At 42.7% G+C, this 26,328-nt stretch overlaps 1 protein-coding gene across 1 annotated transcript in view; it reads right to left on the bottom strand.

The window, feature by feature from the left end:
* CDH4 (cadherin 4) overlaps positions 1-26,328 on the bottom strand; it is a 1,072,466-nt gene that overhangs the window by 117,156 nt on the left and 928,982 nt on the right. The window contains exons 5-6 of the mRNA XM_077460271.1: positions 23,780-23,935; positions 5,104-5,248 (exon numbers count right to left, since the gene is read on the bottom strand). Coding sequence (XP_077316397.1) covers positions 5,104-5,248; positions 23,780-23,935 — 301 coding nt within the window. The remainder of the gene's footprint in view (positions 1-5,103; positions 5,249-23,779; positions 23,936-26,328) is intronic.

Here is a 26,328-nt window from a genome sequence, read left to right as displayed (position 1 = left end):
GACTCTACAGTGCAGACTGTACAAGATACTCGGTTTTGGACACATAATATATAACTGATATGTTCAAGATTTCATACATGAACAATTTTCCGTTCACAATCTGTTACCACCTTGATATGATCCAACTGAACAAATGAGCTTTAGCTCTACCCCCCTGGCTGTTATCATGCAACAGGTTTCAGTCTGCCAGCTAGCCTCCTGCCATCCACTTGATACTCCATAATGTCAACGCTGGAGTCCATACATAATCTGCACAGTTTATTTATTAAAAATCAAGTGGTCCAGTATACAGCAGAAACTAACGCGTTTCAGCTTATAAAGCCCTACTATTGTTGTATACTTAACCACTTGATTTTTATTAAATAAACCCTGTGGATTATATATGAACTCCGAGTACCTTGATCTGATGAACATTACCGTCTGTTATGTTTGAAACTTGTTGTGTTCGAAACAAAGAATAGAAAAAACAGGCGCACTGAGCGGGAAGGCTGTGCTTTCTGTGTGTACTATATCTCAAGGCTGAATCTTACAAGTTGGCTGGGGTGTGTGTCTCTAATCAAAATCCAATAAAAATAAAAGCTGACAAAAATAAAAATATAAAAAAATACAAAGTTTTAACTACTATATTAATATTATATTGTATTACCGTATATACTCGAGTATAGGCCGACCCGAATATAAGCCGAGGCCCCCAATTTACCCCCAAAAAAACTGGCAAACTTATTGACTCGTGTATAAGCCGAGGGTAAGACATGCCTGTCCATCCCTGTGTGTGTGTCCGTCCATCCCTGTGTGTCCGTCCATCCCTGTGTGTCCGTCCATCCCTGTGTGTCCGTCCATCCCTGTGTGTGTGTGTCTCCATCCATCCATCCATCCCTGTGTGTGTGTGTGTATCCGTGTGTGTGTGTGTGTGTGTGTGTGTGTGTGTGTGTGTGTGTGTGTGTGTGTGTGTGTCCAGCCTACCTGTGTCCTGAGCCTTTGTCCCGAGCCTCCGTCCCGTGCCGAGCCTCCTTGCCTCCGTGCCTCGCCGCCGTGCCTCGCCGCCGTGCCTCGCCGCCGTGCCTTGCCTCCGGTCCCGTCCCGTCCCGTCCCGTGCCGTGCCGTCCTGTGCCTTGCCTCCGTCCCGTGCCCTCTTCGTTCGTCGGCGGCCATTGTAAAATTCAAAAGCTGCGCCGCCGCCTTCGCCTGTGATAGGCGGAACACTGAATTTCCCAGCAGCCTGTGTTCCGCCTATCACAGACGTCGTATCATCCTCGTCCGTAGTACGAGGATGATACGAAGTCCGTGATAGGCGGAACACAGGCTGCTGGGAAATTCAGTGTTCCGCCTATCACAGGCGAAGGGGGAGCCGGAGGCGCGGCTTTTGAATCAGAATGGCCGCTGTCTGTCTGCTCGACACGCTGATCGAGCGGGCAGACAGCGATGACTCGAGTATAAGCCGAGGGGGGCACTTTCAGCCTCAAAAAAGAGGCTGAAAATCTCGGCTTATACTCGAGTATATACGGTATATATATTAAATATATCACTATTATAACATTATATTATATTATTAGATATATATATACACACACACACACAAAATATATTACTGGTTTCATTTATTAATATTATATATATTAATTATATGACATATATTAATATTTTATATATATAACACACACACACACATACACTTACATATACACACACACATACACAATATATTACTAATTGAATACATTTTTTATTATTATATATAATAATATTAATTGAATACATTTTTTAATATTATATAATAATAATATTAATTGGATACATTTTTTAATATTATATATAATAATATTAATTGTATTACATATATGAATATATATATATAATATTTATAAATGATATATTATATATATATATATATATATATATATATATATATATATATATATATATATATATATATATATATATATATATATATATATATATATATACATATACACATACACACATATATACACACACACACACACACACAATATATTAATAATTGAATTCATTTTTTAATATTATATATAATTATATTAATTGTATTACATATATGAATATTATAATATAATTATTATATATATATATATATATATATATATATATATATATATATATATATATATACAAAATATATTACTAGTTTAATACAAGTACTAGTACTAATAGCACAGTACTCTTCTTTTTTTTTTTCCTTTTGTCAAAATGATCATTATTATATTAAAAGCGTGGGCCACATACGAATGCCACAAAACTGATCAGGTTGCTCACTGCTTTTCTAAGCCCTACCATAAAGTTTTAATTGTTAGATATCTATTTACACCAAGTCCTCAAAGGAAATGGAGCCATGGAAACGATTCATTAATTAATCAATTCATTAGCTTGTGAGCTGACACTTGAGCATTCTGCAGCCAGCCTCTCAATGAAAATTCAGCATTTTGTCTCTTCGCTGCGGTCCCCAGCTGAATCATGTGACAGACACAGGGCACTACTGATCAAGCCAGCCCAGTCAGTTGGCAGAGTAGTGCCATAAACTCCGAGCCGGCTCCTTAAACCAGCGATATTCCCACAGGGAGCCGCTTCAAAGCTCCTACACATTATTCATTGCGGTGGAAGAAAGAAAAAAAAAAAAAAGCACAAAGCTCTTATTAAGCACATTCAAGCAAGCAACAGAGTTTCAAAGGAACAACAAGCTTTATAGAAGCCGCGTACAGGGCAGAAGACCACGGAAACATCCTGGAAAACCAGAGGGACCTTCTGGCTTTTTGTCTTGCGCAAACATATATGAAGTCACCATTATTCTTGTCTGTTTTGTGGTTCCTCTGTATATGATCAGCCTCCTGCAGAGAGAGAGGCTGTACGGACTAAAGTTAGCAGCAGCGATGCTACTTTGCTGGCTCAACTATTTAAAAAGCAGCTTCACCCAAGTGATATTTCATAAGTCCGGTGTATTGCGAGTTTTAACCTCTGTGACAGTACTCACGGCCGTCTAGGGTCACAGACAGGAGATCTCTTTGCATTCATTTATGGCATGGCGGAGCTCAGCTTTTCAGCAGAGCTACGGCTCTGTCTATTCTTAATTAGTTCTTCATTTGTCCTGCATGGATTGCCTTGTAGCATCCACACGAATTTTGGAGTTAACCTAACTCATGCGATATTTACATAATTTTTTATTTAGTGGTATTTAATGCGTGTTTTTTCACCTTATTTTCACCCAGTCAATACGTTGGATACAATGCGAAGTAAAGCATTTTGCAGTGGTGTTCCTTCCATTGCTAAATGTGACAGTTCAGCTCGGGGCTTCAGGTTGTTAAGGAGCCGGCACTTGCTGGCGTCCTAACAACCATTACTCATCCCTTTTGTCAGCGAGGATTTCCCACTGACAGCAGAATGTTAAAAAAAAAAAGCAGACAGAAAAAACAAAAACAAAAAAACAAAACAAAGAAAAGGGGAATGCGGTTCCCCCCCAATCCATACCATCCCTGGCTTGGTGGTTGTGAGGGTGTGGGGGGCGGGGGGGATATTGGAATCTAAAAGCACCCTTTAACAAGGGAGCCCCCAGATCCCATCCTCCCATGCAAATGAGTATGGGATCACTGGATCATCCTGCTCCTTGTGATGTCATTGATCCCACCCCGGTCAATGACATCACCGGGTGGTCCCACCCCTGTGATTTCATTGACCCCGCTCCTCACTTACTTGTTCATGTAAATGGTGTGTCAGCTGTCTCTTTTCTTTTTTGTGTGGGGGCGGTGTTCATCCTGATTGATAAAAGGGATCTGTATCTGGGGACCTTTTTTTTGTTTTGTCAAAACTTGTCAGACTTGTCAAAAACTGTGTGCTGTTTTTATTTACACTTTTTTCATTTTTTGGTGAATGACTAGGGGGATTTTGGCATGAGCGCCCCCCCACCAAAATTAATTCTTGACCCTAAGGGCCTGGTATGGACTGGGGGGGGACTGTACATTTAAAAAAAAATAAGTTTGGCTCTTTTGTTTACATCTGGCTGTCAGTGTAGAATCCCTGGCCTGCTGACAGCGAATGAGTTACTGGTTGTTAACGACGTGGCAGGTGCTAGCTCCTTAACAACCAGTTTTTCACTAGTTTTTAAGGATGCGGTGGGTGCGGGATCCTTAATAACCAGCTAATCATTGATTGTTAAGGACGCCAGCGGGGGCCAGCTCCGGAGTTCCGGACGTTTTTAAGTTTAGTAAAAGTCAGCAGCTACAAAAAGTGTAACTGCTGACTTTTAATAAACAGACACTCACCTGTCCCACGATCCAGCGATGTGGTCGCCCGAAGCCTCGCTCCTCTCTCTCTCCTCTCCGCTGAGTCGGCATTGCAAGTGTGGGCACCCGGCTGTGACAGCTTGCAGCTTCACAGCCGGGTGTGCACGTGCAAGTCGTGCTGTGCCCTCTCACTGGCCGGGCAATCTTCTGGGATCTGTGAAGTGTCATAAAAGATTGCAGGGAGGGAGGGGGAGAGGAGGAGTTGCCTAGACAACGAGAGAGGAAGTGGGAGCTGGGTACCTGTCAAAACTAGGTACCCACTCCACCCCCCCCCCCCCCCCCCAAAAAAAATGACATGCCAAATGTGGCATGTAAGGGGACAAGGAGTGCTTAAAGTGAAAGTTCCACTTTTGGGTGGAACTCCGCTTTAGCAATCAGTATTCATTATATAGCACGTGACTAGACCACAACCTATTTATCGAATGCTTTTGTTAGTTTTATTCTTTGATTTTTGTGAATTGACATTTAACTATGTTTATGTGTTTTTTGCCAAACTTTTCTTATTTTTGAGCTTTTCATTATTGCATGTAATATTTGGATACATGAACCAAATATTGCATGCAATCTCCTTTAGTGAATTGTGCCCTCAGTGACAGGAATACTGTATAATTTTCCCTCTAATAAGATATACGAGGAACTCACTTAGGGTCAGTGACACCTGCAGAAAAACCAAACTCTCAACTTATCCAAGAGGAAAACCTTGGAAGTCATCTGTCATCTTTAAGATATCAGCATCCATGTTTCCATTCTAATAGCACAGGAGCAATAGAAAAAGTCACCCAGTAGGGGGCAGTACCTGGTTTTGAAGCTTCATCCACTGAGCCATTAAACACCAAGCTAGAGAATTCCGGCCGGTTGTCATTCATGTCGATGACGTAGATGGAGAGATCGATGGGATTTTCCACCTTGTTCCCATTCATGTCCACAGCGTGTGCCCTGAGCTGGAGACATACATGGACACAGTCAGGAGAAAAGCACAATAAGGTTTTGGGGTCATTGCTTCAATTTACCTTGCCAAGATAATACAAAAATCATCATTACCACATTACAAGGACATGGCACGCAATCCTAGGAGATAACAGGATGGCCACTACCACATTCTTTTTTATTTCAATTATTTTTTTCTTTAACATATATAATATATCCATTACAGGCTCCAGAGCAATACAGTTTGTTATACATTCACAATCTGTAGCTCATCATAGAATACCGAGAGCATATTCAGTAATAACAACTACACGTTAGAAACATTAAGCACCAGCACGTGACATATGTGCAGAGATTTACCAGGAATCCATACACAGTTACGCATATAGAAAGGCACATCACTTCCCCCATTCAAAATGAGCGAGTTACCCAACAGATGGTGATTTCATGGCACCTTGGCTATAACATTCGGTCCAGAACATGATATACCTGGGCCAACCCGGGAAAGCCCAACCAGGCTTCCCACGGCATGTCAAACTTTTTTGGGCTGCCCCTATGTTGGTAAATGTATTTTTCTAACCTTAAAGTGTTACCCATTTGCTCTATCCACTCCTTCACCGTAGAGGGTTCTATAGATTTCCAGTGTCGCAGAATACATTTTTGGGCCTGAAAAATGTCCCTAGCTATTGCCTGCTTAGGGACCTCCTCCTCCAGAACATCATCTATTATACCTAACAGACATTGGGGTCCTCTCTAATGCGAACCTGGAAAACCCGGTTAATGATACCTATAACCTCCTTCCAGTAAAAATGCAGTTTGGGGCAATGCCATAGGAGATGTAGCAAAGATTACCGCTCCAACCTCTCAAGTCTATACCAAGACACCCGCCCTAGTAGAACTCACATGTCCTGGCTCTGCACAAGCTTAATGCCCCATACACACTGTCGGATTTTCAGACGGAAAATGTGCGATCGGATTATGTTGTTGGAAAATCCGACCGTGTATGGGCTCCATCTGACTTTTTCCATCTGATTTTTCGACGCACAAAGTTTGAGAGCAGGATCTAAAATTTTCTGACAACAAAATCCGATTCATAAATTACGATCGTGTGTAGACAATTTCAACGAACAAAGTGCCACGCATGCTCAGAATAAACTATGAAACAAAAGCTATTGGCTACTGGCCCGTTTACAGTCCCGATGTACGTGTTTGACGTCACCTCATTCAGAACGATCGGATTTTCTAACAACTTTGTGCGGCCGTGTGTATGCAACACAAGTTTGGGCCAAAATCCATCAGAAAAGTTCAGACGGATTTTGTAGTCGGAATGTCCGACCGTGTGTATGGGGCATAAGGGAAGAAAAGGATCCTGGATGGCCGCACACCATAGAAGGCATCTTTATTGATATGAAGAAATAAAATCCAAATGCAGTCACTCATTTACAGGGAAAAACAGGAGAAATTGTTATTTGTCCACTTTGCTCCTTTCTCCCCGGGATTCCGGGGGCGGCCTGTCTCTTTTGCGCTTTCATCTGCCCTCGTGGCCAGGTCGGGGCTGCGCGGCAGTCTCTAAGCATTTGCATGGTATATTTTTGATTGCTATCTAGTTTTAAATGATTGTGTATTAAAATGGATGTTATGTTGTAATGTGTTTAATTTGTATATTTACATATTTTTTAGTGTGAACTTCTCCTGAAGAAGTGCTATTTTAGCGCGGAACATGTCGAGTCACTTTGCTAGATAAAAATCTGGACCCTCACGCCTGACACCACTCCTGGGATCAAACCCAATTTGAATGTATCTCCTATACTGAATCCTGAAATTAATGGCTTTGTATTATACATTGTAGTACTATATATTTAATTATAAGCCTTAACGGAGAATGTTAGTGATCGGGCAGTGTGGGCCATATTAATACCATATATTTTTTAATGTCATAAAAATTATCTTTGTACTTTATATATATTATTGTCTAACTTTTGCCAATTTGTGGAAATCAAATAAAAAATTCTTATTATCTTTTAGACAGAGTACTCATGTGCCTTGCAAAGTCCATAAAACATTAGTTCCTTTTTTCAGGAAAAATTGTTAAAAAAAAAATGTATATGAAGTGACTGCATTTGGATTTTATTTCTTCATATCAATAAAGATGACTTCTATGGTGTGCGGCCATCCAGGATCCTTTTCTTGACATAGGAGATGTATTAGCTCACAGCTAATTAAGAGATCTCTGACCCCAGCTCTTAAGACGAAGAGTCAGAACCAAAGTAAAAAAGCTTAGTAGCGGGCAATTATTAATTCTTCATAAGTAATGCTATGTAATTATAACAACAAAAAGTTACACCATGACACTGCCAAAAAATTTTTAAAAATCCTAACAATGTATCCTGCAAAAGAAGAGGTGTGAAAATGACCTCCACAGGAGGCAGCAAGTCCTATGTTATTTAACAGAATCTTCAGCATCTGTTATGCCGCGTACACACGAGCGGACTTTTGAACATCCAAAGTCAGACGGAATGATTCCGTCAGACTATTCGATCGTGTGTGGGCTGCAACGGACTTTTGATTCACCAAAGTCTGACGGACTTTAGAATATGGAACATGCTTCAAATTTTTCCGACGGAACTCCGCCGGACCCGGTCCCTCCGAAAAATTTGCTTGTGTGTATGCTATTCCGACAGACTATTGGCTACTGGCTATGAACTTCCTTATTCGAGTCCAGTCGTACGTCATCACGTTCGAATCCGTCTGAGTTTAGTGTGATTGTGTGTGGCCAAGTCCGCTCAGTCGAAAAGTCCGTCAGAACTCTGTCGGAACTCCGGCAGAACTCCGGCAGAACTCCTTTGGAAGTCTGTCGGACATAAGTTCTCTCGTGTGTACGGGGCTTTAGTCTTTGGGGGGTGGTGGAGAACCGGTCCTTGGGATTCCCCCCCAGGAGCCAATATGTCACTGTAGTACAAAGTTGAGACATAGGGGCCAGTGTATGGACCACAAGGTGGAGGTGGACCAGACATCCAATGCACCTAGAGTCTTCAGCTTAGCTCTTGAGGGCAGCTAAGTTCATCTTTGCTGCCCCATGGAGAAGAACGTATCCACCATTTTTTTTTCTAAAGGGCAGCATTCAGATTTATTTTTTTGCAGCAACAGTGTTGCTTTAAGTCTGAATATTTAAATTTGTACATAAGCATCTTCACGACTGATCCTCACATTTTAAATGATCGTTATGTAGTGGCATGTCATTTTTAGTCTAATCCTTTTCTTAATTGAAACATATTTATTTTTTTCCTGATTTCGGAAACGGCGTTTAACTTAGCCATGACATTTCCATATGAAACAAATGCATTTTTATATTTTCGGAGTGCAGATTGTCTTTAACAAATCATGTCAGCTGGCAGTTGTGATGCCGGTGAGGTGTGAGCGGCTGGTTCCCTTCCAGATGTGATGATGCTGTCATATTATTCAGAGTTCTCGCTAGGGAGATGCAGCATACACAGTGTGTGTGAATGAGACAGCTGAGATGGTTAACTCTTTATGATGCACGCTGCTTCTACCTGCAGCTCCCCTGAGAGTGGGCTTAAAGTCGATCTAAAGGCAAAACTTTTCTTTTTTCTTTTAAATTTGGGGGTAGAGAGGGGAGGGTTATAACCCCTGACAGTTTTTTTTTGCCATTTGTGTCCTATTAGGGAGATTACCCCTCACTTCATGTGTCATAGCCAAAACGGAAAGAAAAACCCTCCAAACTAAAGGAATCCCTGATGTCCCCACTGGAAGATTTCCCCTCTAATCCTGTTCTGGGGACAACCCAAAATTTGGGGATTTTTGATAACAGTAAACAGGACAAAGAGAGAGGGTGAATCTCCCTAAGGCCCCAAAAGCTGGAGGGGAAAAAATCTATTATTCTCAATGGAGATGGTTCACATCTCCACTCCAAGTCGCCTGAAGCCGAACGCCTGAAGCTCCTTTAAAGTAAGTAAAGGAACACCTGGGTAGCAGTGATCATAACATCATTTCCTTTGATGTTAGCGCTAAACAAGAAATACATACGGGAAAGATAAAAACACTCAACTTCAAGAGAGCAAATTTTCCAAGGATGAGGGCTACTCTCCAGGACTTAGACTGGGAGAGAATATTCGCTTCAATGGGCACAGAACAGAAATGGGAATTCTTCAAAAAGACTGTTTGGGACCTCACTGCAAAGTATATTCCCATGGGCAATAAGTTTAAAAGGCTAAAAACAAAACCTATGTGGCTCACGGCCAAAGTTAAAAAAGCTATGTAAGTAAGTAAGTAAGAGAAGAGCTTTTAAAAAATATAAAAATGAAGGATCACTAGTGTCATTTAAATGTTACAAAGAAATTAACAGAATATGTAAAAAGGAAATCAAGGATGCAAAAACTCAAAACGAACGACAGATTGCAAAAGATAGTAGGACAAACCCCAAAAAATTCTTCAAATATATTAATAGTAAAAAGGTCAAGTCTGAGCATATAGGCCCTTTACAAAACAATCTAGAGTTGGTGACTGGGGACAAAGAGAAGGCTAATTTATTAAACACTTTCTTCAGCTCTGTGTACACAAAAGAGCATGGGGGAGCTCAAGACCATAATGGGGGTGATAGTGACACAGCCCCAAATGATCCACAATGGCTCAAAAGTGATATGGTCCAGAAATACTTAGATGGAATAAAGGTGGATAAAGCACCTGGCCCTGATGGCATCCACCCACGGATCCTAAAAGAAATAAGCTCTGTAATTTCAGAGCCATTGTATCTAATTTTTAGGGACTCATTAATGACGGGAATAGTCCCACTGGATTGGCGCAGGGTGAACGTGGTGCCTATATTTAAAAAGGGATCAAAGTCTTTACCAAGTAACTATAGACCTGTTAGCTTAACTTCTATAGCTGGGAAGATACTGGAGCGTTTAATAAAAGACCACATCGACGAGTTCTTGCTGAACAAAAACACTTTAAGCAACAGACAACATGGATTCATGAAAGACAGAAGTTGTCAGACAAATCTGATTTCTTTTTATGAGGAGGTAAGTAAAACTTTGGACAGAGGGGTGGCAGTGGACGTGGTATACTTGGATTTTGCAAAAGCATTCGATACAGTTCCCCACACACGGCTCATGTGTAAGGTAAAGTCTACAGGTTTGGAAATATCAGTTTGTAAATGGATAGAAAATTGGCTAAAAGACAGAATTCAGAGAGTAGTGGTTAATGACTCTTACTCTGAATGGTCTAAGGTTATCAGTGGTGTACCCCAGGGTTCAGTGCTGGGACCCTTACTTTTTAACATCTTTATAAATGATATTGGGTCTGGGATCAAAAGTAATATTTCTGTCTTTGCAGATGACACCAAGATATGCAGTGGAATAACGTCCTTACAGGATGTCTCCAATTTACAAGCCGACCTCAATACACTGTCTAATTGGGCGACTATGTGGCAGATGAGGTTTAATGTTGATAAATGTAAAGTTATGCACTTGGGGCCTAAAAATATGCATGCATCATACATGCTAGGGGGAGTACAACTGGGGGAATCCATAGTGGAGAAGGATCTGGGGGTTTTGGTAGACCATAAGCTCAATAACAACTTGCAATGCCAAGCTGCTGTTTCCAAAGCGAGCAAAGTCCTTTCTTGTATTAAGAGAGGTATGGACTCCAGAGAGAGAGATATAATTTTGCCCCTGTTCAAATCATTAGTAAGACCTCACCTGGAATATGCCGTTCAGTTTTGGGCACCAGTTCTCAAAAAGGATATCGAGGAACTGGAAAAAGTGCAGAGAAGGGCAACCAAACTGATAAGAGGCATGGAAGAACTCAGCTATGAGGAGAGATTAGAGGAACTAAATTTATTCACTCTTGAGAAGAGGAGATTAAGGGGGGATATGATCAACATGTTCAAATACATTAGGGGTCCATATAGTGAACTTGGTGTTGAGTTGTTCTCTGTACGGTCAACCCAGAGGACACGGGGGCACTCTTTACGTCTAGAGGAAAAGAGATTTCATCTTCAAGTACGGAAAGGTTTCTTCACAGTTAGAGCTGTGAAAATGTGGAATAGACTCCCGCCAGAGGTGGTTCTGGCCAGTTCAGTAGATTGCTTTAAGAAAGGCCTGGATACTTTCCTGATGGTACATAATATAACTAGGTACTAACATAGGTAAAGTTGATCCAGCGAAAATCCGATCGCCTCTTGGGGGATCAGGAAGGAATTTTTTTCCCCTGCTGTAGCAAATTGGAGCATGCTCTGCTGGGTTTTTTTTTCGCCTTCCTCTGGATCAATTGTGGGCATAAAATTAGGTATCTGGATTGTACGATTTTTTTATTTATTTATTTATTTATTTATTTGTTTTTAAGGTTGAACTGGATGGACTTGTGTCTTTTTTCAACCTGACTAACTATGTAACTATGTAAGTTCTGGACACTTTTTTGTCCCTCGAATTGGGCAGATTTGGGCGTTTTTCTTCTTTTTACATTGGTGACCTTTTGGCCTGCACAAAATCTCAGCAAAACGTAGTAAAAAACGCAGCAAAATCGTGCGATTTTCTGCCTGAAAACGATATGCTCGGGTGTGAATGGGGCCTAATGGGGACACAGACAGCCGCAAAAACATGATAGGTGTTCTAATCCCTCTCCACTCTATCCAATAAACAAAAAAAAAAAAACAAAGTTTTGCCTTTAGTTATACTTTAAGATCTTCCTCATGGACTTGCTATGTGGTGTGTTCAGGGGTGTAGCTAAAACTACAGGCCATACATGGCTCACCTTTTAGACATTTTCTGTTAAAGTATAACTAAAGGCAAAACATTTTCTTTAGCTTTGGATAGAGGTGGGAAGAACATCTGTCAGTTTGTATTGCGGTCTGTGTCCCATTAACCGCTTCAGCCCCGGAAGATTTTACCCCCTTCCTGACCAGGGCACTTTTTGCGATTCGGCACTGCGCCGCTTTAACTGACAATTGCGCGGTCATGCGCCGCTGCACCCAAACAAAATTGACGTCCTTTTTTCCCACAAATAGAGGTTTTTTGGTGGTATTTGATCACCTCTACGGTTTTTATTTTGTGTGCTGTAAACAAAAAAAGCAAGCAGGTGTCCACGGGGTGGATCATCACGGATCCGTCCCGTGTCAAAGAGGCATTATGTTGTTTTAACGCCTATGCGGAAAACATTTTAATCGCTTAATGCTGGTACCTATGGTCGTAATGCTCATAGATGTGATTTCTCCCTTCTATGAATCTGAGACAGCAGGCTTTATATTCTGATACTACCTATCATTACTTATGTGTATCAGACAATAGTGGTATGACCTCTCAATGTGCGCACAGTTATATCGTTAGTTGAAAAAAAAGACACAAGCCCCCCAAGTGCATAACTTTACACTTAACAACATAAAATCGAATTTGCCACTTAGTTGCCAAATTAGACATTAAGGTTGGCTTGTAAATTGGAGACATCCTGTAAGGACGTTATTCCACTACATAGTTTGGTGTCACCTGCAAAGACTGAAATGGTACTTTTAACCCCAGACCCGATATCATTTATAAAGTTGAAGTTTTAAAGTTTTAAGTTATTAAAAAGTAAGGGTCCCAACACTGAACCTTGGGGTACACCACTGATAACCTTAGACCATTCAGAGTAAGAATCATTAACCCCTACTCTCTGAATTCTGTCTTTTAGCCAGTTTTCCATCCATTTACAAACTGGTATTTCCAAGCCTGTAGACTTTACCTTACACAGTTCAATGGATATGCTGTGTATCTTACATGGGTTTTCTGACTCTATTTGTTCCTGTATGACCTGAAAACTACTAATAAAGAATAAAAATGAAAACAAATGGTGTAGCGCTTCCGTCATGGAGGTTAAAAATTGATCTTGGGTGCTGCTTGCATGCAGACAGAAGTGTATAGAGGTTGAGGTATGGTTGGAGGTATGGTTGGAAAGTGTTCTCAGGAAACACTCAGGAGGAACAAATATCTCACAAATCCCTGGGAACTGATAGCAGAGGAGCAGCAGCTATTTTGGTTTGTGGAGTTGGCTGGCTCTGTGTGCTTTCCTGGTACTGGTAGAGAATAGCTGTGGGAAATAATATTGGAAGGACTATCTCTCTTTTGAAACCAAATCCTTCCGTCCTTCTTTCCCGCTCTGGATAGACCTCTATAAAAATGTATTTAACTACCAAAAAAATATACAGTATACTACACTAAAGTCGGCCATAGACGAGTCGAAAACCAAATGCTATGTTAGTCGAAAAAATTAAATGGTGCATTAGATTGTGCCATCACTGGATTCCTTTTTCACAAATGACAATGGGCAAGTTAAACAAAAAAGTCACAAAAGCAGTAAATGTATTTGTTGTCATTCAAAAACAGATCTTAATTTTTGCTTATTTGAAAAAAAGGGAAAATCAAATATAATGTAAATGAGCAGAACAAGTTCCTTTTTGTCATTCCAAGAAGATTGCACCTTTTGGGGCACCTAAAGGGGAACAACAATGCAAATATTGATAATGGCTACATTGCATTGACAGTAGAGGAACTTAAAGCAGCACAGTTATTTTTGGTCATGACCCATAGTTTAAGAAACTTGACTCCAAATGATTGCAGTTGTTATATAGGAAGTCAATATAATGGGGGATTAAAAAAAAAAAAAAAAACTTGTCCATAAACCTGAGGGTATGGGAGTGTGTCTTACATACTTTGTGCTAAAAAGTGGTAAAGTCTTCCACCTATGTGTATAGACTGCTAGTATGGATGTAGAGTGATGTTGCAGGGCACAGTGATGTTGGAGGGCTCAGAGTAATGTTGGAGGGCGCAGAATAATGTTGCAGGATGCTTAGTGAAGTTGCAGGACGCTTAGTGAAGTTTCAGGATGCTTAGTGAAGTTGTAGGGTTCGGAGTGATGTTGCAGGGCGCAGAGTAATGTCGCAGGGTGCAGAGTAATGTTGCAGGACACTTAGTTATGTTGCAGGGTGCGGAGTGATGTTGCAGAGCGTGAAGTTATGTTGCAGGGCGTGGGCGCGGAGTGAAGTTACAGGGCGCGGAGTGAAGTTACAGGGCGCAGAGTGAAGTTGCAGGGCGCAGAGTGAAGTTACAGGGCGCAGAGTGAAGTTACAGGGCGCAGAGTGAAGTTGCAGGGCGCAGAGTGAAGTTGCAGGGCGCAGAGTGAAGTTACAGGGCGCAGAGTGAAGTTGCAGGGTGCAGAGTGAAGTTGCAGGGCGCAGAGTGAAGTTGCAGGGTGTAGAATAATGTTGCGAGGTGTAGAATAATGTTGCAGGGTGCAAAGGGAAGTTGCAGGGCACAGAGTAAAGTTGCACGGCACAGAGTGATGTTGCAGGGCGCAGAGTTATGTTGCAGGGCACAGAGTGATGTTGCAGGGTGTAGAATAATGCTGCGGTGTGTAGAATAATGTTGCAGGGTGCAAAGGAAAGTTGCAGGGCGCAGAATGAAGTTGCAGGGCTCAGAGTGATGTTACGGGGCTCAGAGTGATGTTGCGGGGCACAGAGTGTACAGTGATGTTGCAGGGTCCAGAATAATGTTGCAGGGTACTGTGATGTTGCAGGGTACTGTGATGTTGCAGGGCGCAGAGTGATGTTGCAGGGCGCAGAGTGATGTTGCAGGGCGCAGAGTGATGTTGCAGGGCGAAGAGTGATGCTGCATGGCGAAGAGTGATGTTGCAGGGCGAAGAGTGATGTTGCAGAGCGAAGAGTGATGTTGCAGGGTGCAGAGTGATGTTGCAGGGTGCAGAGTGATGTTGCAGGGCGAAGAGTGATGTTGCAGGGCAAAGAGTGATGTTGCAGGGCGAAGAGTGATGTTGCAGGGTGCAGAGTGATGTTGCAGGGTGCAGAGTGATGTTGCAGGGTGCAGAGTGATGTTGCAGGGTGCAGAGTGATGCTCCAGGGTGCAGAGTGATGGTATCACCATGCTATGTCTCATGAAGATGTTACCATCCCCAAGGCATACGGAAACCCTGGCACACGCCTAATGGTTGTGTAAGATGAAAATAAAAGAAATAGAGTTCTATATTGCGATTATTCTCTGCAGACGGGCTTGGTACCAGAAGCTGGGGAAACATATGTTCTGCTGAAGGAAATTGATTGACAGCCTGGGAAAGCTGCTCACCTCTGGCTGGGAGACAGATGTTGTAGCATGTCGTTCCTTGCTTTGGGAAGACAGACAAGAAAAAAATTAAGTGACTGAAAGTCATTACCGCAATGCAGAGACAGGCAGCTTGTATGGAGGGTAATCCGGCGAGCACACAGGAAGCTTCTTAGCGTTTGTCAGATGGAAGCAAAGGCCCCGCTCCATGTACAAGCCTGTCAATGCTTCTCTTTGTGGAAGCGATTAAGTCTCCTCTGATTTATAGGGTGCATGGGGAGAAAGCTGCAGCTGTGTTACCCTAGCAGGGAAAACAGACGCTCCTGGGGTTTGTAGTTCATTAATAAATGATCACCGCCAATGCCGATACAATGATTGGCGCTCAGATTGACACATGATATCCCTCTCTGTACAGAACACATGGGTATTAGCTCTGCAAGCTTTTAAAATACTAAAGATTTAAGGAAGCTTCCACCTTCAGACAGCTTTGGTCTTTTGGACTGTACATGGTCATCTGAAATTAAATACTGTATATTGCTTCTTTATGTATCGACTTTATCTTGCACTTTTTAGATGTGTTTTTACATACCAGGACACGGGTGTTTATTTTCATCATCCTGGGAAACAATATAAAACGGATTTCTGTATATAAAATAATTGAGTACAGACAGTACAGTACTGTATCCTGGGGCAATGGAAATAACTATGCCTGAATATACTGTAGAGATTTTTACAGAAAACCAGAGAAGAAAGCTAAAAAAAGAAAGACTGCTAGTTTGCAATAGAAGTATAAGAACACAAAGCAGTCAACAATCTCCTGAAGATATAAGACCCTTAGAAAATTCTCCTGCTCGCGGGTGTACCTAGCATCTTATACAACTGCTAAAAGGTCCCACAGTACCAGAGGACAGGGACTAAAGAAGCAAGGATAAAGGGATCCATTTCATTTAAATTAATTTAGTTGCATAATTACTCTCAATTTTGCTCATTAAGCTGTCTGACAAACCCCCAAAAAAAATCAAAAAAATCAACACTTAGGGCCAGTTCACACTGCAACGCGTGCGGTCCTATGCGGTCCCACGTACTCCAGTTTTGACAGCACATTCCTTTGAATGGACTGCCAAACGCAAAGGAACATGAAAAAAGTAGTGCAAGTACTACCTTTGCAAATTGCACCACACCAAACCGCTTTATATTACAGTACCATGCGGTTCGATGGCTGCAAACACTCTGTATTTGGTATATGCGATTAGGGTGCCATTAACAATTCATGGCACCTGCACGCATCATGCAAGGGCAGCGCTATCATGTGTGGTGCGGGAAACACCTAGGGAAAACACGCCTTTCCAATGCTGTGTTCTAGTGTGAACTGGACTTTAATGCCCCGTACACACGAGCGGACTTTTCGACATCAAAGGTCCGACGAAACAATTCCGGCAGACCATTCGATTGTGTGTGGGCTGCAGCGGACTTTTGATTTGCAAAAATCCGACAGACTTTAGAAATGGAACATGTTTCAAATTTTTCCGCCGGAACTCCGCCGGACCCAGTTCCTACCGAGAAATCCGCTCGTGTGTATGCTAGTCCGATGGACAAAAACCGACGCGAGGGCAGCTATTGGCTACTGGCTATGAACTTCCTTATTCTCGTCCAGTCGTACGTCATCACGTTCGAATCCGTCGGACTTTGGTGTGATTGTGTGTGGCCAAGTCCGTTCATTCGGAAAGTCTGTCAGAACTCAGTAGAAAGTCTGTCGGACCTAGTCCCTCGAAAAGTCCGGTCGTGTGTACGCGGTATAAGGGTTCAATTTTTATCTTTAATCGGGGGAATAGGTGAGTTCTTTGAAATGCATGCCCCCCCCCGATTTCAGCAGTGCTCCCCCCCACCACTACCAGTAACATTGGTATCAGGGGCTGGGGGGTAGAATGCAGTGCCAAGTTGGCTTTCCAACACAGTGCCCTGTCCAATCCACCACCCTGCGTCATTTGTGTGTGGGGGGGGGGGGGGCAGGATGCATGGAATCATTTGCTGCTATTTGTGAAGGGGCACTATGTTGTGAGGAGGGTGGGACTCTGTTGTGATAGGGGAATGGGGCTCTATTGTGATGGGGGACCCTGTTGTGATGGGGGCCTGCAATCAGAAGGCAGGATTCTGATGGGATGGAGGTGATGTAATTGGGGACCGTGATGTAAAGGGGGCTGACTCTGAAGTCATGGGTGGAATCTGTGCTGTAAACACGGCTTCCGCCAAAACACGTTAGCCCTCACCGTTTTGTACATGGTCATACTGGAATAAACATGATCAAGGCTTTATCTCCAGAAGTGCCAGTTCCTCTATGCTTCGACTTCATTTGTTTCTGTCTGGGCTGTTGAAAGGATGTACTAAGCCGGAGCACCTGGGCTGGGTGTGCCGTTTACTATCCTCCTAGCAGCTACATTGATCATAGCGGTGTTTCCTTGAGCTACACATGATGGGTGGAATCTGATTTGTATGGGGAACACTGATGTGAAGGCTGAAAATTCCCATATGTGGTGGCAATGAGTGGATGGCATCATCAATCCAGTGCAGATGCCAGTGTCCTTCAATATAATAAATACAGTTTAGAACTGGGGGTGTCTCGGGATTTTGCATACTTATCAAGGTTGCCATGCCTACAAAAAACACTGGCCTAATATATGTGCTTTTCATTACAAGCCACATAAAGATGTGAGGAGAGGAGTGGAGTGGAGTGGAGAGGAGTGGATAAAATGATAGTGTGTTGACATTATGCCCCCTGACTTTTTTTTTTTTTTACTGCACCCCCAGTTTAGTCAGGATAGATCCGGCCCTGATATATTTTGCCAAAAACAGTGAAATCTCACTGAAATCGTTTTATTTTTCCAAAATATAGAGGAAAGGAAAACTCATAATTTCGCTCATCCCTACAGAGAAATAACACATAGGCCGTTATTATGATTACTAAAGTATAAATAAGCCTAGGCAATCTTTCTGATTTCTGGGTAAATAGAATTAATAAATGGTGGACCTATAAGTGAAATCCACACCCACAAGGTTTTAACACATCACACCACCTTTCCTGACCCCGACCCTAAACGTCTATCTGTGGTCAGTAAGTTTTTGGACTTATAATGCCCCGTACACACGATCGGACTTTCCAACAACAAAACCGTGAAATTTTGTCCGAAGGGTGTTGGCCCAAACTTGTCTTGCATACACACGGTTACACAAATGTTGGCCAACAATTACGAAAACGTAGTGACGAACTTGGCGTACTACGTGGTTTTTCAGCTCTTTAGCGCCACCCTTTGGGCTCCTTCTGCTAACTTCGTGTTAGTAGAAGATTGGCGAGTGTTGATTCGCAATTTTCTTTTTTGCGTTTTCCATTTAGCGCTTTTCGATTTGCGTTTTTCATTTCCTGCTTTTCAGTTTGTTTCTGAAGAGCCGTTCGTCAACCAGACATGTTGCGGAATCGGAGGAGATAACGTGTTATTTATTATTGGCCTTGGAGTTATTGCTTTGACATTCGTTTTTTGGTTGAATAATGACTTGATTTGGTATATTTTCTATATTTTTGGATGCATAGAATGCACTTTTTGGTTAAGTTCTATTGGCAAATAGCATGTCTAATTTTATTTGTTTTCTTTTTTTTAATGCACAATACAAAAATTGTGGAGAATAATACTTGGCTATGTGTTTTACTTCAACTGACAGTTTGGGAGTAGGCAGTTAGATTTTAAAAAATACAATGTAAAATTGACAAGGGACACCAACATAGTTGTATCTTTGATCTTATAAACTACCGGATAATTGTGGTGTGGTAATTTGCCCAAATAATAATTAAAAAAAAACCCATACTAATATTATTCTGGATATCACTAGAAAAAAAAAAAGCCTTTGAAAATCTGTTTTCAATAACTCCATCAGTATCACCAGCAAAGCAGCTTCATTATTATCCCATTAAAGACAAAGAGAATGTGCGCTGCATTTGGAGATTTCATAATTTGCCACGTCACAAATGTTAATTCACCATTACAAACGCTAGTTTACAAGACCGACCGCTTCTGGCTCGTCCTTGCTTCCGGGCATGTATGTTTATACTTTTGGCCTTTGCTTCAATCCCACAACACACATTTGTCCACAGAAAATTTGAAAACCTGCCATCCAACATTTGTTGGCGGAAAGTCCAACAATTGTTCGATGGATCGTACACCGGGTGGGATTTACCGCCAACAGCCTCTCATCGAACATTTCCTGTCGGAAAGTCAGATTGTGTGTACGGGGCTTGAGTCTCATCGCTATAGGTGGAGTAGGTCTGGGTAGAAAGTGAAAAGCTATGGAAGATAGTTACATAGTTACATAGTTACATAGTTAGTAAGGTTGAATAAAGACACCAGTCCATCCAGTTCAACCTGAGTGAGTGTCTACAATTGTCCCTATCCCTGTACATTGCACACTCACATCGGTCCCTACCCTCAAGGAGCCCACAACCCAAGGACCCCATTCTTATACTACGGCGAATTTTGGACAGAAGCCAATTAACGTACCTGCATGTCTTTGAAGATACTTCACAAGAAAACAAAATACAAATAGAAATGCTTCAATCACGCTTTTTACCAGAAAATATATGCTCACATGCCTTCCCCAAAAAAATCTGAAAATACTTCATAGCAAATTACATTTTAACAAGAAAGATATGATATTTTAAGTATATTTCTCCGCATGCAAATGACGTTTTTAGGATTATCGGCCCTGGAAACACGGATGGACACGAGAACACTTTATCAGTACCTCAGCTGGTGTTTTGTTTGAGCGTGAAGCCGTCTAAATCGGGCTCCACAATCCTAACTTCTCATTATATAACAATCCAGTTTAATTCCAGTGATTTGTGAGTGAGATGTGCCCAACTCCCGCTCTACAGACAGTGGCGGGTTTGATTCGCGGCCAGCCACAAACACTACCGCCTCAGACTCCAAATGAAAAACTATTGTTTGGGAATGAGGTAATTTCTGTGCTGGCCGCTCCGTTCTGAGAGGCTGAGTATTTATCTTCCCCTCAGGGTGCGCTTATCACACAATTCCCAGGCTTTGTAATAGGCCTCTGTAGCTTCAGCGATGCTATGAATATTCCGTGCCATCATCCGTACAATGTGTGAACACCAGTCAGTCTATGGAAGCACTGATCAGTCTGGCCGTCTGGCGCATCTTCTTCACCTTTACAAGGGTATATCTCTCATCTCAGCAGGCTCAGCTGAGAAGGATGCATTAAACTCCTCTCCTACAAAAAAAACAGGGTTTTATTTTTTGCTTTGTTTTATAAATGTGTGGTCACTGGGGTTTCCATTATCCTGACGTTGTAGACAACATGGCAGGAGCACTGAGACACCGTTGTTTGCCCTTGCAAATTGTGCAGGGGTGAGGAGACAATGGGATACACTTTTCAGACGGGCGCGTGGTACTTGTGCAGCCTATACTGCCAAAGCGTCCTCGGTGCCTCAGGTGGACAGATATGGAAGGGCTGTTAATAGGCTGATCCCTAAGTCTAATTGCCCAGGTTTCTCCATAGACCAGGTGTCACCTCCTCCTTTAAAGCCAGCCATATATGGATCAAAATTTGATCTGTTCACCAGCCACATTTCTATCCCCATATGGATCCCTCTCATGGATTTATTATTTGTTTAAACACCATGATATGATTTTTCTTCTCGTCTTATGGTTTTATATTGTTTTTTTATTCATTGATCCGCAGATACTTTCCTGATGAAGCGGCTATGATCCGCGAAACTAGTTGAGCTGTATTCTGTGATGAACTGTCCCTATGAATTATTGTTATGTGTAATTGATTATTATTTTTGTATTATTAAATCTCTTTTTAACTGTATATTCGTTATTGATTTTCTATTTAATTATTTTACTGTACCGTGATAGTCCACATTGCCCACATGTCTTTTGTGGTGACCTGGTTGGGGACCAGGTCTCCATTCTTTTATTCCAAGAAATTCTGGATGAAGGTACAAGTTTATTTATATATACTATAAAAACCCATTATAGAGACCACAAAATAAATCTCCCATATGGGCAGGCCGATTGTACCCAAGTCGCTCCATCAATTGACTTGAATACAACCAGCCTGTCTGATTTTTGGCATGCGATTAGTGCTGGTGGTTACAGTAGTATTCGTCGTGTTCTGCCCGCCGGGAAGGCTTCCTGAGCACCCTGGCAGAACACAATGATTACTCTGACGTTGTCTCTTTATATGTATGCATTTTTAGTGCATCTGGAGGAATGTGCAACTGCATGCAAAACACATGATGAGACCTGTGCCATCATAGTACAGATTGCTATTAAATACACAAAAAGAAGAGGTTGGGGCTTTGAATGAGGTGAGCAAATGAGGCCGGAGGATCTATCACCATATATCAAACCATTTTATTAATAAACAACATGGTAGCACAATAATAGTCCAAATGTGGATTGGCTGTCAGGTAATATACATATACATCCTGATTGATACATTGTAAACATAATAACAAGAAGCCCCCAAGTAGTGCAGGGCAAATAATCCTTGAAAGGTAAAACCCCCATTTAAATGTTGTTTATTAATAAAATGGTTTGATATATGGTGATAGATCCTCTGGCCTCATTTGCTCACCTCATTCAAAACTTTTTTTTTTGTTTCAGTTACAAAACTTTGTAAATAAGTACGTTTTCTCCTTCACTGATGGGCACTGACGGGGCCGCAGTGACTGGCACTGATAAGGCGGCACTGATGGGCACCAATGATGTGGCATCAATGAAGTGGCACTGATAGGCGGCACTGATATGCGACACAGATAGACACTGATAGGTGGCACGGATTGTCATGGATAGGTGGCACGGATTGGCATGGATGGGTGGCATGGATAGGTGGCATGGATGGGCATGGATAGGTGGCATGGATGGGCACTGATAGGAGGCATGGATGGGCACTGATAGGCGGCATGGGTGGGCATTGTAGTGTACAGTACTGTATAGGGATGGATGCCAATCAGTGCCAAACAATAATGCATGCCAATCAGTGATGCCCATTGTGGGCACTGATTGGCATCCATTATGGGCGTTGATTGGCATCCATTATGGGCACTGACTGGCATCCCTGGTGGTCTAGGGGGGCATACCTGTTGCTGGGCATCCCTGGTGGTCTGGTGGCGTCCCTGGTGGTCCAGTGAGGGCATCCTTGGGGGGGCTGTGCTGATAATCGATCAGCACAGACCCCCCCTGTCAGAGGAGCAGCCGATCGGCTCTCCTCTACTCGCGTCTGACAGACGCGAGTGAGGAAAAGCCGATCACCGGCTCTTCCTATTTACACTGTGATCAGCCGTGATTGGACACTGCTGATCACATGGTAAAGAGTCTCTGTCAGAGACTCTTTACCGAGATCGTAGTTGCAGGGTGTCAGACTGACACCCCACAACATTGATCGCCACGATGCGTGCCCCCGGGGGCGCGCAGCGGCTTAATATCCTGATCACGTCACATGACGTCTGGTCAGGATATTACAACCACTTTGCCACCGTCATTTTGCTATATGGCGGGCGGCTAGTGGTTAATAGATATAAAAAAAAAAGCAGGAAAATAATAATTAAATAGAGTAGAATATGGAGTTAATTAGACCACTTTCACACCACGCCGCCCATATCGTCGGCGGTAAAACGCTGCTATTTTGCGTCACATTTCGGCCACTAGCGGGGCGCTTTTACCCCCCGCTAGCGGCCGAGAAAGGGTTAAAACCGCTGGCAATACACCGCAATAGCAGCATTTTGCCGGCGGTATTACAGCACTGCCCCATTGATTTCAATGGGGAGCAGCGGTGGAGGAGCGGTAAACACACCGCTCCTTCACCGCTCCAAAGAAGCTGCTGTTAGGACTTTTCCTGACGTCCTGCCAGCGCACCGCTGTAGTGTGAAAGCCCTCGGGGCTTTCACACTACAGACAATGGTGCAGTAGTTTTAGGGCGGATTGCAGGCGCTATTTCTAACACTATAGCGCCTGCAAAACGCCCTTGGTGTGAAAGGGGTCTTAAGGCTGATTAGAGTAAATTAAGGGCTAATAGGGGGTTAAACAGAGGAACATTTGTTCATCCCCACTAACAGCTCAAGAAAACGAGCCTGAAAGTATCGGTTTCAGGTATCGGTGCATTTGCACGAGTACCAATACTTGTGCAAATACTCAGTATCGATATCGATACTGATACTAGTATTGGTGCCACCCTACTGTAAATAAAATGCAATTTCACATTTTTTCCCCTAATAATATCTTTAACTGAATACAAAAAGACCTTATGTCTAAAAGGATCAAAAATAGTAACCAAATCATATTCTTGATCTTGTAATACAGTTTTGAGGAAAATAGAGAGATCATGAGATTTTTATGTTATATCAGGTAACACAACAAGTATTTTGTTACTTACATGGTACGATGATCTCTCTTCTCTATCCAGTGGTCTTGTTACATACATACGTCCAGAAATTGGGTCTATACTGAAAATTTCCATTGGGGGTTGATCGGCTCCAACACCTGTGATGCTGTACCGGATCATGCTCTCCCGGTCCTTGTCTGAGCGGATCTGCAGGGGACACAATAATCAATCAAATGGATATACAAACTGGGCAAAGAATGCAGAACCCTTTAATATATACTGTACATTGACATAAATATATGTAGAATATCATTTGACACATTATCACTAAATTTGGAAAGTCAGAATATCATACCCATTCAATGTTTTATTTGGAAATTTGTAATAGACTCTTAATATAGCACCAAAAATACACCATATAACCAAACGTATGGGGACGCCTGCCTTTACACACACATGAACTGTAATGGCATCTCAGTCTAAGTCCGTAGGGTTCATAATGCATTGGTGCGGAGTCATGATTGAACAGGAAAGGGCCATCCCCAAAGTTGGGAGCATGAAATTGTCCAAAAAGTCTTGGTATGCTGACACCTTAAGAGTTCCCTTCACTGGAACTAAGAGGCCAAGCACAACCCCTGAAAAACAACCCCACCATAACACCCCCCTCCACCAAATGATTTGGACCGCACAAAGCAAGGTCCATAAAGACATGGGCAAGCAAGTTTGAGGTGGAGGAACTTGACTGGGCTGCACAGAGTTCTGACCTCAACCTTTGAGTGGAGACTGCGAACCAGGCCTTCTCGTCCAACATCAGTGCCTGACCTCACAAATGTGCTTCTGGAAGAATAGTCAAGCATTCCCATAAACACACTCCTAAACCTTGTGAACAGCCTTCCCAGAAGAGTTGAAACTGTTATAGCTGAAAAGGGTGGGCCAACTCAATAATGAAATCTACAGTCTAAGACTGGGACCCGAATAATAGAGGGAGTTCCTCACACATGGCATTTTTGGCTTTTAAAGCATCCCTATCATGAAAGGAGGCAGCCACTGCTGAGCTCTTCTTATAAGAATGTTAGCTATGAGGATGCAGTCATACCCAACCAGGCAACTTGGATTTTAAAAAAATGGTAGAGCCATAGTTTTCTCAAGACAGGTTTACTTTAAAGAATTAACAAGTTGAGAGTAGGGATGAGCCGAACACCGACCAGTTCGGTTTGCGGCAGAACATAAGATTTGCACAAACACCGTTAAAGTCTATGGGACTCGAACATGAAAAATCAAAAGTGCTAATTTTAAAGGCTAATATGCAAGTTATTGTCATAAAAAGTGTTTGGGGACCCGGGTCCTGCCCCAGGGGACATGCATCAATGCAACAAAAAAAAGTTTTTTCGGAAGCAGTGATTTTAAGAATGCTTAAAGTGAAACAAAAAAAGTGAAATATTCCTTTAATATCGTGCCTGGGGGGTGTCTATAGTATGCCTGTAAAGTGGCAAATTTTTCCCGTGTTTAGTCCCTGCACAAAATGACATTTCTAAAGGAAAAAAAAGTAATTTAACCACTTGCTTACTGGGCACTTAAACCCCCCTCAGTCCCAGACCAATTTTCAGCTTTCAGCGCTGATGCACTTTGAATGACAATTGCGCGGGCATACAACACTGTACCCAAATGAAATTTTTATCATTTTTTTCCCACAAATAGAGCTTTCTTTTGGTGGTATTTAGTTACAGCTCGGAGTTTTATTTTTTGCTAAACAAACAAAAAAAGATGCAAAAAAAAAAAAATCATGTTTTAATAGTTTGTTATAAAATTTTGCAAACGGGTCATTTTTCTCCTTCATTGAAGTGCGCTGATTAGGCGGCACTGATGGCTGCATTGGTGGGCACTGATGGGCTGCATTGGTGGGCACTGATGGGCTGCATTGGTGGGCACTGATGGGCTGCACTGGTGGGCACTGATAGGCATAGTTAAGGCGGCACTAATAGGCACAGATAAGGCGGCACCGATGGGCACAGATAAGGCGGCACTGATGGGCAAAGATGGGCACAGATAAGATGGCATGGATGGGTGGCACGGATAAGTGGCATGGATGGGTGGCACGGATGGGCACTGATAGGTACCACTGATAGATGGGACTGATGGGCACTGATAGGTGGCACTGATAGGTGGCTCTGATAGGTGGCACTGCTGGGCACTGATGGGCGGCACTGCTGGGCACTGATGGGCGGCACTGCTGGGCACTGATGGGCGGCACTGGGTCGCAGCACCTTTGAGGCAGATTGTGGGCACTGTGGGTGGCACTGTTGGTGGCACTGCTGGATGGCACTGTGGGTGGCATTGTGGGTGGCACTGTAGGTGGCACTGTGGGCACTATGGGCACTGATGGGGGCACTGATGGGGGCACTGATGGGGGGCACTTACTTTTATTCAGGATGGCACGGCGGTGGGCAGGTGGGCACTGGCAGGGGGCAGGTGGTCAGCTGTATTGCTGGCCGTGATCGGGACTGATGTCCCGATCACGGCCGCCGGTGATCGGCTTTTTTTTTCTCTCCTCGCGCTGTCAGCGCGAGGAGGAATAATAGCCGATTAATGGCTCCGTTCTA

The sequence above is a fragment of the Lithobates pipiens genome, unplaced genomic scaffold, assembly GCF_037356315.1.
Source record: "Lithobates pipiens isolate NorthernLeopardFrog02 unplaced genomic scaffold, aLitPip1_a1.2 Scaffold_28, whole genome shotgun sequence".
NCBI lineage: Eukaryota > Metazoa > Chordata > Amphibia > Anura > Ranidae > Lithobates > Lithobates pipiens.
Note: the sequence above shows the minus strand (reverse complement) of the source record. Positions and strands in the feature narration are given on the sequence as shown.